The sequence below is a fragment of the Arvicanthis niloticus genome, chromosome 11 (assembly GCF_011762505.2).
Source record: "Arvicanthis niloticus isolate mArvNil1 chromosome 11, mArvNil1.pat.X, whole genome shotgun sequence".
NCBI classification, from domain to species: Eukaryota; Metazoa; Chordata; class Mammalia; order Rodentia; family Muridae; genus Arvicanthis; species Arvicanthis niloticus.
The window spans coordinates 29,160,273-29,173,941 of record NC_047668.1 but is presented as its reverse complement, the minus strand read 5'-3'; the positions used below and the strand labels follow the sequence as shown (position 1 = coordinate 29,173,941).

At 36.0% G+C, this 13,669-nt stretch overlaps 1 protein-coding gene across 1 annotated transcript in view; it reads left to right on the top strand.

Moving 5' to 3' along the window:
- Agmo (alkylglycerol monooxygenase) overlaps nt 1-11,894 on the top strand; it is a 379,192-nt gene extending 367,298 nt beyond the window's left edge. Inside the window, exon 13 of the mRNA XM_076941966.1 lies at nt 11,853-11,894. Coding sequence (XP_076798081.1) covers nt 11,853-11,879 — 27 coding nt within the window. The 3' untranslated portion in view covers nt 11,880-11,894. The remainder of the gene's footprint in view (nt 1-11,852) is intronic.
- Nucleotides 11,895-13,669: the final 1,775 nt, after the last annotated feature.

Here is a 13,669-nt window from a genome sequence, read left to right as displayed (position 1 = left end):
TTTTACAACTTTAACTAATTTGATACATTTAAAAATTATCTTAAAAAATTTTGAAACATTAACTTATGGATAGACTATAATTAAGAACACAATACCAGAGTCAAATAAACATACAGTTTCAAATAATATATATCTTGAAAATCTTTCAGAGAACAATGATAATAATTTCTGCTATACATAAAATTCTGCCTGAAACAAGAAGCCCATATTGCTTCAAATCTCATTTCAATACTCATATCAACTCTTCAACTGACATACTATACTTGTGCCATCTTTGATTTTCATATCGTTATTAGATCTGCTTAAGACTCCAGGTGGCCTTAATTCTATATGTAACTGCTTATGTGACATCATCTTTTTGGTACAAACAAAACAAACAAACAGACACAAAAAAACAAAGCAAAACAAAACTCTGAAAATAGTCCTTAAAAATATTTAGAATAAATACAAGTCTTTTTTTTATGGAAAATACATAATTTTTATGTAATATATTTTCATTATGATTATGGTTTTTTCCTCTCTCTACACCTCCTACTTCCTACTTCAGGTTTTTACTCTGAACTCACCTCCCATCCAAGTCCATCTCTTTCTGTTTCTCATTAAAAAATTAACAGGCTTATAAACCTTATGATCTAAGACATAATAATATGATATTTTATATGATATGATATAACAAAAACTAGCACAGTGGAATATGACAAAACCAAAAAAAAAAAAAGAAAGAAAGAAAAAGAGGCCAAGAAAAGTAGCATTACATTTTTTAAGGTAGATGCTCTTGTGTTTAGTTCATACATATTAAGAATTGCAAATTCCTCTTCATGGATTTTTATTTTCATAAATATGAACTGACCTGCCCTGTCTCTTTTGATTAGTTTGGTTTGAAGTATCTATTTCCAGATATTAAAATGGTCAAGCCAGTTTGCTTTTTATGTCCATTTACTTCAAATATCTTTTCCCATGCTTTTACTTTGAGGCGATATCTGTCTTTGATGTTAAAATATATTTCTTACATATAGCCGAGAGATATATTCTGTTTCTGAATTCATTCTTTGGTTTGTGTCTTTTACTGGGGAATTGTCACCACTGATGCTGAGAGATGTAAATCAGCAGTGTTTGTGGATTATGGTTTTTGTTGATGTTTGTGTGTGTTTTTGTATGTGTGTGTATATGTTGTATGCATGTGCATGCACATGCTTCTCTTCTTTTAATTTACTGGTCAAGGATTATTTGTTTCTTGTTTTTCTCTGGACATGATTAACCTCTTTAAGATAGATTTCTTATTCTACTGCTTGAGGTATGGATGGATCTGTACACATGTATAACTTAAATTTTTATCATAAATTTCTTACTCCATCTTTTGTGATTGAAAATTTTGCTGGGTATAGTAATCTTAGCTGGCATTTGTGATCTCTTAGAGTGTGCAGAACATCTGTCCAGTCCCTTCTGGCTTTGAGAGTCTCTATTGAAAAGTCAGATGTTATTCTAATAGGTCTGCATTTGTAATTTTACTTGGCCTTTTTTTTCATAAAGCTTTAAATATTCTTTCTTTGTTTTGTATATTTAGTGTTTTGATTACTATGTGCCATAAGAACTTTGTTTTCTGGTACAATCGATTTAGTGTTCTCTATGCTTTCAGTTCTTTGATATGCATATCCTTCTTTAGGATAGGGAAAAAGTCTGCCATGATTCTATTGAGTGTATTTATTGTGTCTTTGATTTTGGTTATTTCTTTTTCCTCTATTCTTATTATTCTTAAATTTTGTCTTTGCTTAGCTTCCCAAATTTGCTGGATGTTTTGTGACAGGAGTTTTTAAATTTAACATTTTCTTTGACTGAAGTACCTATTTCTTCTATATGTCCTTAATACCTGAGATTCTCACTTCCATCTCTTGTAATTTTTCTGACGAGGCTTAACTCTAAGGTTCCTCTTTGAGTTACTAATTTTTCTTCTTGCAGACTTTCTTATTCTTTATTGGTTCCATTTCTGATCTACTGGAGATGAGATAGGAAGGTACGCAATGTTGCCAGGGAGCTGAGGATGAGATTGGAGGATTGGATTTAGAGGACAGGAAGGAGAAGTGAATATCTGCAGTTAGCCAAATGCGTTTCTCACAAGCCTCCTTATAACCAAGAATGTTCAATCATTTATAATTGTTAGAGTGTATGATAATTTTGCTGTTAATATACTTAAGCCAGAGTTTCTCACAGTATCTTAACAGCATGTTAAAAGCTTAAAAGTTCTGATAATTGAGAGTAATACCTTCCAAGAGACAAACAACTTTGAAGTTTCCCTTGAATAATTTTTCATTCTTAGGAGTTGTTCCAGTTTTGGCAATGTAGATCAAAAACAAAACAAACAAACAAAAAGAACCGAGGCCAGTGTATAATTATCAGTTTGCTAATTTGACATTCAGTCATCTTAGAGCATACAAGGTAAAATGGCTAGACAGGAAGAAACAAATCTTTGCCTAAACAGACATGTAATGAAATATTAAAAGTATGGCCATTGAAATATGCTTTTGAAACAAGGTTTATACAGTTTGGTTAAGGCTTGCATTTCATTGATCTGCTTGTGTAGATTCTTTAGAATTATACATCTTTCATTGCAATAGTGTAGATAGAAAACACATTGAATTCAAACTCACTAATATCCCCTCAAGGAGTATCAAATTTAACAGTGCCATCAATAATATCTGAGTGTCTTCTGATTGATTAAAAGTAATTAAGTATCTAATTAAATAGTCATTTCATCTCAAATGTTTATGTTGCATCCAATACTGATCACAAGCAATTTTCTCTGAACAAATAAAACCATATGTTTTTACTCTTGACATCACTGAAAATCTCATTTGTAAGTAATTTATCTGTGTCTAAACAAAGAAAATAAATGAGGAACTCTGCAATTAAGGAAGGAATTCATTTTCAACTGGTCAGATTCAAGCATGATATTTTCTCAATAATACCATTGACCCTCCTCTTCCAGATTCTGTGACTAAAACATTAAATTAATACTGGTTTATTTCACTGGTACAAATTGGCATAATTATGCTCTAATTGTATTTTGAGAGAAAAGTTTCATTTTAACAGGAAGGGTGATATGTAGGAGGAGCTAAGGTGGGAGGAGTACTGAGAGGAAGAGAAGGAGTAAGAAGAGGAGGAGAAGAAGGAGAGGAGAAGCTAGGTGATGAAAGAGAGAAAGAGGGGAGAGACAGGGAGGCAGATGTTCACATGTCTCCACCAGTCAAAGATAGTTGATATATCTAGGTTGGGTAGTGGGTTACACCTCTGATTGAGCAATACCAAACTTATAAAGCCTTTGATTAACATTTTTTTAAAAATGTATAAGTGCAAAAAGGAAAAGGGAGCATGGGATAGGGGTTTTCTAAGGGGGGGAATGGGGAAAGGGGATGGCATCTGAAGTGTAAATAAAATATCCAATAAAAATGTAAAAAAACACTGGTTTATTTTTCTACATTGTATAAGATCCATGTTTAAAAGAAATTGTTGGCTATAAGTATCTGAATCTGTGTCAGTCAGCTGCTGGTAGATCCTCGCAGAGGATAACCATGCAAGTGAGGCTTTTGTCTGCAAGCACAACATGGCATGAGTAATAGGGTCAGGGTATGGTGCCTGTCCATGGCGGTGGATCCCAAGCCAGTCATGGGGTGGCCTTTCCTTCAATCTCTGCTCCAATTTTATCCTTGCATTTCTTTTAGACAGGAACAATTCTGGCTCAAAAATTTTGAAGGTAGGTTGGTGACCCCTAGTCTCCACTAGGAGTTCTGTCTTTCTACTGAAGGTGATCTCTTCAGGTTCCATCTCCCCACTGTTGGACATTTCAGCTAAGGCTAAGATCATCCCCATTGAGTCTTGCGAGCCTCTCATATCCCAGGTCTCTGGGACTTTCTAGAAATTCCCCCCACTCTACCCCTTCTCAGCTGCATATTTCCATTTATTCTTCTGACTCTCTGGGCTTTTCTCCTGTCTCCCCTCCATACGTGATCCTATCCCCTTTCTCTGCCCATCCCCCTTTTCACCCTAGTCCCTTCCCCTTTCTGCATCCCATGAATATTTTGTTCTCCCTTCTAAGTGGGATTGGAACATCTTCACTTAGGCCTTCCTTGTTGTTTAATTTCTATATGTGAGTTTTATCATGGGTGTTGGGAGCTGACTTTTAGCAGAAAGAGGCTATCACCTTTGCAGCCATCTCAAGCCATATACCCTGACATGAGACTTGTTTTTCAACAGCCTACAACAGCTGAGGCACAGTCTGATATCCCACATATTTTGTTTTGCTGTTTACTGCCCCCAGCTGCAAGGGGCACGTGGTATCCATGCCTGCAAGGCATGCTGTTCACATGCTATCCACGTGCTATCCATGCTATACATACCTGTAAGGCGCACATGGTATCCATGCCTGCAAGGCATGTGGTTCATGTGCTTTCCATGCTATAGATGCCTGTAAGGCTTTCGTCATATCCACACCTGCAAGGCACGTGGCAAAAGCCTATAAATACCCCAGATTTCCCTTCAATAGAGAAGAATACGGGAGACAATGAGAGAGACAATAAAGGAGAGAGAGACACAATAAACGAGACTTGAGACTTGATCAGACCCTCGCGTCGCTTGCCTCACATTCTCTCATGCTAGACCCAGACCTGCAGAACAGAGCGGGGTGTTACAGTTTGGCTGCCCAATGTGGGGCAGCTCGGGCATTACACATGGATATTCTATACTTGTTGCTAATATCCACTTATCAGTGAATACATACAATGCATGTCCCTTTGGGACTGAGTTACCTCACTCAAACTGTTATTTTCAAGTTCCATTCATTTGCTAGCAAAATTCATGGTTTCTTCATTTTTAATAGCTGAGTAGTACTCCATATTATAAATGAACCACATTTCTGTATCCATTCTTTAGTTAAGAGATATTTGGATTGTTTCCAGTTTTCTGGCTATTATGAAGAAGGCTGTTGTGAACATAGTGGAGCATAGTGGAGTCCTTGCTGTATGGTGGAGCAACATTTGGATATATGCCTAGGAGTGGTATAGCTGGGTCTTCAGGTAGAACTACTTCCAATTTTCTGAAGAACTGCCAGATTGATTTCCAGATTGGTTTGTACCTGTTTGCAATTTAACCAGCAATGGAGGAGTGTTCCTGTTTCTCCACTCCATCAACATGTGCTATCATTTACAGCCAACCATTGGACTGAGATTGAAGACCCCATGGCAGAGTTAGGGGAAGGATTGAAGGAACTGGAAGAGAAGGTGGTAATTCGTAGAAAGGCCTACTGTGTCAACTAACCCAGATACCTGGGAATACCCAGAGAAAAGCCACAAACCAAAAAGCATTCATAGGATAGTGTATGGCGCCTGGCACTTATGTAGCAGAGGACTGCCTTGTCTTGCCTCAGTGGAAAAAGATGTACCTAATCCTATAGAGACTTTATACCCCATACCCCAGGGAAGGGAGATGCAGGGTGAAGGTGAATGAGGTGGGGGTGGGGTGAATGAGGGTTGGGCTACTAAAGGGTAGGGAGTCAAAAAGAAGTGGGGATGGGGTGAAAAACTTTGGGGGGGCAAAGGATGGGGGCAACATTTGAAAAACAATTTTAAAAAGGAATTATGATGTTTTATTATAAAAAATCATATTTGTATGTGATACATGTTGAGCATAAACATCCTTATTTATTTTCTCCAACTTCCCTAGGATACCTTTTTAAATATATCCCCTTTCCAAGTCCATGTCCTCCTTTTTATTCTATTTTATATCCTACTGTTTCCAGGTAGTACTGCTCATATATACACAGGTGTGTCCTCTTCCACTAGAACATAATTGTCTCTTCTCCTAAAGCTATTAACTGTCAATAATAGCTCCTTAGCTAAGCACAGAACATTGTGTCCCCATGCTGAACCCATGCTGGAACATTACTGGCTTGATTTATTCAGAACTTTACAGGTAACAATAGCTGCTTTAAAGTTCATGAATGCAAGAACCATAACAAGTCAAGAGATAGCATTTAAAGAGATATTTTGATAAAGAATAAAACATAAATAGATACAATGAAATTAAGATTTCCAGGAGAAAATTATTGCCATTCAATACAGACATGAGATTAAATTGGGTTATATAATAAAAATTCATCTCAACGAGTCTGAAAGAGATAACTCCTGGCTCTCAAGGAATGCCTAATCAGTGAAACTGATATTTTATCTAATATTTTTTTCTGGAAATTCATGTTATTAGTATGGATACTTAGAATAATGGCATTATACAGAAACAGATATGAGAGATGGTTAGACCAACTAATCTAAAAGTATACATCATAGAAACAAGAATACACATACACTAATATAAGTGAAAAGTTCTATGTGGAGTTGGGGAAAGGGTTCAGTTGGTAAAGCATTTGCTGTGTAAGCCTGAAAAACTAGTCAATCTCTAGCACTCATATAAAAATTTGGGCAAGGTGATTTCCACCTGTAATGCCAGAGCTAGAAATAGCAGAGACAGGAGAGAACTTAAGGCTTACTGGGCAGAAAGTCTAGCTAAATTAGTGAGTTCTAGATTCGATGTGAGACGTGGTCTCAAAGAAATAATGTGGTCATTTACTCAGGAAAACATACAACATAAAAATTTGGTCTCTACATGTGAACATGTACATGTGCACAGGCAATTTGTTAAACCTGTACAGACACAACTACACATATATGAAAGGCTTCTGGTATGTGTATAAATATATGTCTTTATAGTTTCTGCTTTTATCTCTATTATATGCACATTCATATATTTATGTGTGTAGCATAGAGTAAAAGACATTCTAAAATGAATGAACATAAGAATCAACAATGAAACAAGTAGACATACCCATCAATGTGCTCATATCACTAAGTACTTAGTAGAAGAAAAATAATTAGTTCACTGTTTAATGTATGTTTCACTGTGGTCAAAATTGTCAATATTAGATAAAAAAGTTTAAAAGACTCAGTGTACACACTGGTGAAAAAATCGAATAGACCTGTGTATCCATGGTGAAGCAAAGAATGACAGCCATCAACTACAACCATATTCTTTCTATCCCTCTCATCTTTGGATATTATTCCTAGTGCTGAGCTAAGTAGTGAAAGTATTAAAAAAAGATGATGTTTTAAAAATATATTTCTCCTTATTTTAATTTTTTACCTGACAGACATATCAAAAACAAATAATCAAACAAACTAATCATTCGTGAGTGCAGATGTTTGAATGCTAAATGTCCAGGATGTGCTCAAGTATTTGAATACTTACTCCTCCGTTACCAGCTCTGTTTGCTTATGGAATTTTTGGGAAGGTAGAACCTTGCTGTAGGAAATTCATCATGGGAATGAGCTTGAGATTTAATAGTCTAGTCTTACTTCTAGTTTTCTCTTCTTCTTGTTTGTGGTTGAAGATGTAATGTTTCAGCTTCCTATTCTGTCTACCTGATGCCATGTGTCCTTTGCTCTATGGATTCTCCATCTAGGACCATAGACCAAGTAAAATAATCTCTTCCTTCTCTAAGCTGCCTTGGTTATTGTATTTTTCTCACAAAAATAAAAAAGTAATTTATACAATAATCCTGATAAAGAATTATTGTCTTGCTTGTCATCCATGAAGTCATAATTTTCTTTTAAAACTTTCTCTGTTGTGAGCATTTTAATTATTCTTCTTTTGCTATACACACCAAATTTGAGCGCTAGTATCACTTGTGGTAAAATATATCAACAACTTTAGAAAGAATTTGTATTTGCAAAGTTTTGTAACAATATATTCATTTTTACAAGAAGTTAAGTTATTTTGCCTTCCATACAAGTCAAAAAATCTCAGATTAAAACTAAATATATTTTACATTTTCTTTGACTGATTATCAATTTCTTCTATAGTATCTTCTACACCTGAGATTCTCGCTTCCATCTTCTGTATTCTGTTGGTGATGCTTGCATCTGTTATTCCTGTTCTCTTCCCTAGGTTGTCCATTTCCAGGAATTGCTCAATTTGTGTTTTCTTTATTGCCTTTATTCCCAATTTCAGGTATTGCACACTTTTATTTATTTTCTTCTTCTGTTTAATTATATTTTCCTGTATATCTTTAAGGGGTTTATTAATTTCCTCTTTAAAGGCCTCTATCATCTTTATAAAATTGAATTCAAGATTGTTTCCTTATGCTTCAGTTGTCTTGAGATATCCAAAGCTTGCTATAGTAGGGTAGCTGTTCTCTGAAAGTGTCATGTTGGCATGTCTTTTGTGTATTGTGTAATTTCAAGGGCCTTTTGCCATCTAGATGGCTTTGGTCCCTGGATGTTCCTGTTGTAGTATGTATTAAGAGGTGGGTTTACCTCCATGGTCCTGGTATGGCATTCCTCTGAGAGGCATCCTTGGGCTTATGATTCCAGATCATCAGGTCTGTATGGTTCAGAAACTGCAGGTCCAATGAATGTGGGCAGAGAGGTAGCAGAAGAGTGGAGGTCAGCAGGGAAGAACAGACTGCTTAGGGCAGCATGGGGTACTCCAGATGACTCTCTGTTCAGGGGAGATGGGTGAGGGAAGGGAAGGATCCGCAGGTCTGATGAACTTGGGTGGGGAGGTGGTGGGTGAGTGAGGTCCACCTGGGAAAGCAGGCTTCTCAGGTTGGCTTGGCATACCTCAGAGGACTCAGTGAACAGAAAACTTGGAATAGTTCTATCTCAAGACCCAGGTATACGATTCCTCAGCATATGCCCCAAAGATACTCCAACTACACCATGAGGACTCATGCCCAACTATGTTCACAGCAGCCTTATTCATAAGAATAAGGAACTAGAAACAACCTAGATGTCTCTCAACTGAAAAATGGATAAAAATTGTAGTAAGTCTACACAATGGAATATTATTCATCTACTCAAAACAAAGACATTATGAATCTTACAGACAAATAAATGGAACTTGATATTATCATCCTGAATGAAGTAATCCAGTCCCAAAGGACATGCATGATATGAACTCATTTATATAAAAAAAAATTAGCCATAAAATACAGGATAGCCATGCTATATTCCACAGACCCAAAGAAGCTAAACAAGAAGAAATAGAAAAGCAAGGATGCTTGAATCTCACTTAAAGGGGGAAATAAAATAATCATAAGAAACAGATGGAGGGACAGAAAGAGTAGAAGAGGAGATAGGGGAAATAGAAGTTCAGAATCAGGTGTGGGGAGGGAAAAGAGAGATGACCAGATGGCCATGAGAAGAAAAGGAATGTGCAACTAGCAGGGATGGGAAGAAGGGGGGCATCTTGAGGATGTGCCAGAGACCTGGGATAGGAGAGTCACCCAAAAATCAATGGGGTGACCTTAGCTGTGACTCACAGCATTGAGAATATAGAACATGAGGAGGCCACCTCCTACAGCTAGGCAGTAACCCGATGAAGCAATAGGGACACCAACCCAGTCACAAAACTTTCAATGCAAAATTTATTCTATCTACAAGAAATGCAGGTACAATGGCCAACCAATAAACAACCCAACTTAGGACCCATGCTAGTGGAAAGCACCAGTTCCTGACACTGTTAATAATATTCTGTTATGCTTGCAGACAGGAGTCTAGTATGGCTGTCCTCTGAGAGGCACCACCCAGAAGCTGACTTAGATGGATGCAGAGACTCACAGCTAAACAGGGGATGGATTTAAAGGAGTCTTATGAAAGAGTTGGGGGAAGGATTGTTGGATCTGAAGGCGATACGAAATCCACAGGAAAACCAATAGTCCACTAACCTAGACCCTTAAAACTCTCAGAAGCTGAACCACCAACCAAAGAGCCTCCCCCACACATATGTAACAGTTGTACACCTTGGTCTTTATGTGAATCCCAAACAACTAGAATAAGGGCTATCTCAAAAGCTGTTGCCTGTATGTGGGATATGATCTTCTAGCTGGGCTGCCTTATCTGGCCTCAGTGGCAGAGCATGTGCCTAGACTCAGAGAACTGATGTATCAGGATGGGGGCAGAGTTGGCAGTGGTGGGGGGCATCTGCTCAGACATGTGCTCAGAGGGGAAGAAAGTAAAGGGGAAGAATTGTGGGAGGGCATGGCTGCGAATGAGGGCAGTGAGTGGGCTGTAAAGTGAATGAATTAAATAAATAAATAAATAAATAAATAAATAAATAAATGAAACAAGTTAATTACTCACTTGTGACACTTTGAGGTTTTTTTTTTGAGAAATTGACAAATGCATTCTAGCATTCTTTACTATGTATCTTTTTTGTTATTTATTTTTATTTATTTAGATTTCAAATGTTGTCTTTCTTCCCGGTTTCCCCTCTTCAAAACACCATCCCTTCCTCCTCTGCTATGCTTCTAAGAGGGTGCTCCTCTAGCCACCCACCCACTTCTCCCTCACCCTTCTACTATCCCCTTATCCTGGGGCATCAAACCTCTACAGGACCAAGGGTCTCCCCTCCCATTAATGACACATAAGGCAGTCCTCTGCTCTATATGCAGTTGGAGACATGGATCCCTCCATGTGTTCTCTTTGGTTGGTGGTTTAATCCCTGAGATCTCTGGGTAGTCCGTTTAGTTGATACTGTTCTTCCTATGGGGTAGCAATCCCCTTCAGCTTCTTCATTCCTTTCTCTACCTCTTCCATTGGGGTGCCCTGGTTTGATGGTTGGCTATGAGTATTTGCATTTGTCTTAGTCAGTTGCTCTCAGTGCCTCTCAGGGGACAGCTATACCAGGGTCCTGACAGCAAACACTCCTTTACTATTAAAGAGTAGTTACAATCTGGTTTATTGTTTGGCAAACAATAGCCAATCAGTAGTTTTTATAAATAAAGTTTTATTGAGTCAAATCGTACCCATCTGTTTAAGTATTGTTTAGGGCTCTTGCAGATTACAACACTATGGTTGAATAGCTATAAGAGAGATTCTGAAAACTGCAAAACCTGAAGTTTCCTATCAGTTCTTTATGTTCTCTAGTCAGTTGGAGTGGCATTGTGGTGACACAGGAGGAACTTGGCTAGGTAGATTATACCATGATTTCTGAAATTTCATGTCAGATTAAATTTTATCATATTTTTTCTTTGTAGAAAACAATCGTTATTTCTATTTATCATGTTATTACTATTGTAGCACGGAGTTGTAATTTTCTATTTTAAGCTGAGTATGAAAATATTGTATCATATTTTAACCTGAAAATCATAGTCTTTGTTCTGCTATTTTTGTTGTATTATATATTAATACAACAATGACTAATCTTGGTTGTTAACGCCATCAAGAACCAACTAAAAGTCAAGCTTCTTGGCATATCTGTATGTGTGTGTGTATGTGTGTGTGTGTGTGTGTGTGTGTGTGTGTGTGTGTGATTACTTTTTGACTATGCTAACTAAAACGGAAAGATTCACCCTAAATGTGGACAGAACCTTCTGTTGTTGTTCCAGTTATAAGAATGTCCCAAGAAAAAGTATTTGATATTTACCTGCTTGCCTTTATTTCACTGGCAAGTTCATTTCATTTTATGTCAAATTTGTCTCAATGGTAGCTTTTCTATAGATAATTGAATGAAGATATTTTTTTCAATGACAAAATATTGTTTTCCAATTTAGTAAGTTAATTTTTTCTTCACTGAGAAAATATGTTGCTAATGTTTCTTCTTTAATGTCTTCCTATTTGTCAATTTGACGGTCCATCTAACAATCACAAATTATTCAATTTTGTTTTCTTTATTATTTTGTAATAATATGTATATGTTTCATATGTACTCATACATATTCGTGTGTATTCACATGAGTAAAGACAATGTCCATGTGGAGGCAAGACGCTGATTTCATGAGTTGTTCTCTATTGGTTTGTATTTTGATACAGGTGTGCTCACTGATTGGGCAAGATTAACTGGTCAGAGAGCTCAAGGAAAACCTTCTGTTTCATGTCCTCAGGTCGAGGATTATAGAGGCACTCACATCTAAAGTTTGATATTGTTACTGGGGATTCAAACTCAGATATGTATGTGGTAAGCACTTCACGGACTGACATTTTAGTCTCCATGGCTGCTTTAATTATTTCTTCTTATAATATTTTTCTGTTCACACCAATTACTTAATCCTTTAATCTATGCCAATAATTCCATTTCCATCTCTTTGTTTTCATATTTTATTATAATAATTTCAACACCCATATATTCAGAGTTTCATACTCTTTTATCCAATAACTTAGAGAAATAAAAGAGAAAACCCATGTACATTACAGTATTTGTTGTATGTTTTCCTTTGGTATCATAGAACCTTAAATTATGATGTTTATTTTGTCTTGTTGTTTTCACATCTTCATTATCATTTTTCATAAGATGAGGAAACCTATGTAGATAGAATTATTCTGCTTATCCACATACTTTTTTTCTTTATCAGGAAAGCAAAATGCCAACTTCCATCAGTGATGCTTTTTATGATGTGGCACAAGGATACTCTCTAGCTACTTCACTTCATATTAAAAGGCATGAAAACATTATTTCAGACATGGATGTATAGATAGAAATAACAATGATGTCAGCATTCTTTGAATATGTTAAGTTATTTCAAATTCTTTTCCTTGTCAGTACAGTCTATATAACAAATATAACAGATAATTCATATTTCATCATTAACTTCATATTTATACAGTATTTTCTTTTTGTGAAAGAATAGCATTGATTTAGTCATTTATTTTCAAGCTTTACCTATCTTCTCTCATAAATGTAATCTATATTTATTAAAGGCATAAGGACTCTTTAATATATGCCTAAAATCTTAATAGTCTTCAGATATTTTCACTTATCATTTTTCCTTCCATGTTCCATAGTTACAATACATTAAATTTGCTTTGTAGTTGAAGGATTGTTAGTGAATTTATAAGAGTATATTTTTAAGAGTACATTTTCATTTTAATGTTGATATTTATAATTTTACTTAAAATTAGGAGCTGAATAGATGACACAATTTATTTTCTGGATAATTTTTATTATGTGGTTTTTATGGCATGCTAAAATATTATATTGAATTTAAAACTTTTACATGTTTTTAATTAATCATTTTATTTGTTTATGTCCCAAATGTTGTGCCCGCCCAGAGTTTTTCACCCCATCCTCTGTTCCCTTCAGCTTTGAGATTGTGCTCCTCTCCTCATCCCCAGGCATCCTCTTTAACATGAGGGATGAAACACAGCTTAAAGTGTACATTACTAAAAAAAACCCCACAAACTTTCAATATTTAGTTTAAACTAAATAAACCCATAATTTAACAACAGAATTTTACATCAATATTTGATCATCTATTTTTGAGGTCCAAGAGTTACTGTCCTTTGAAGGATCAATGAATAATTTCTTTTGCTAATTCTTGTTTTCTTCACAGGATAATTATGTCACTTCATGTGTAAAAAACAGAGGCTTCTCTAAAATGGCACATGACGTTTAGCAATATAAATCTACACATTTAGTGAATGAATAAGTCTGCCTATTTCCTCTTCTTGAACAGAGACTGTAATGTATTCCTGGTGTGCTCTGCAGAAAACCAGATCAACATCACACATGGAATATATTTGTGAAGAGACAGACAGAATTATGTCATACCCTGAGGGGAAAAGACCTACATTTGCTATATTAATCATATTTTTGTGACTAAGTAAAGTACGATGTTGGTAATTAGACTCAG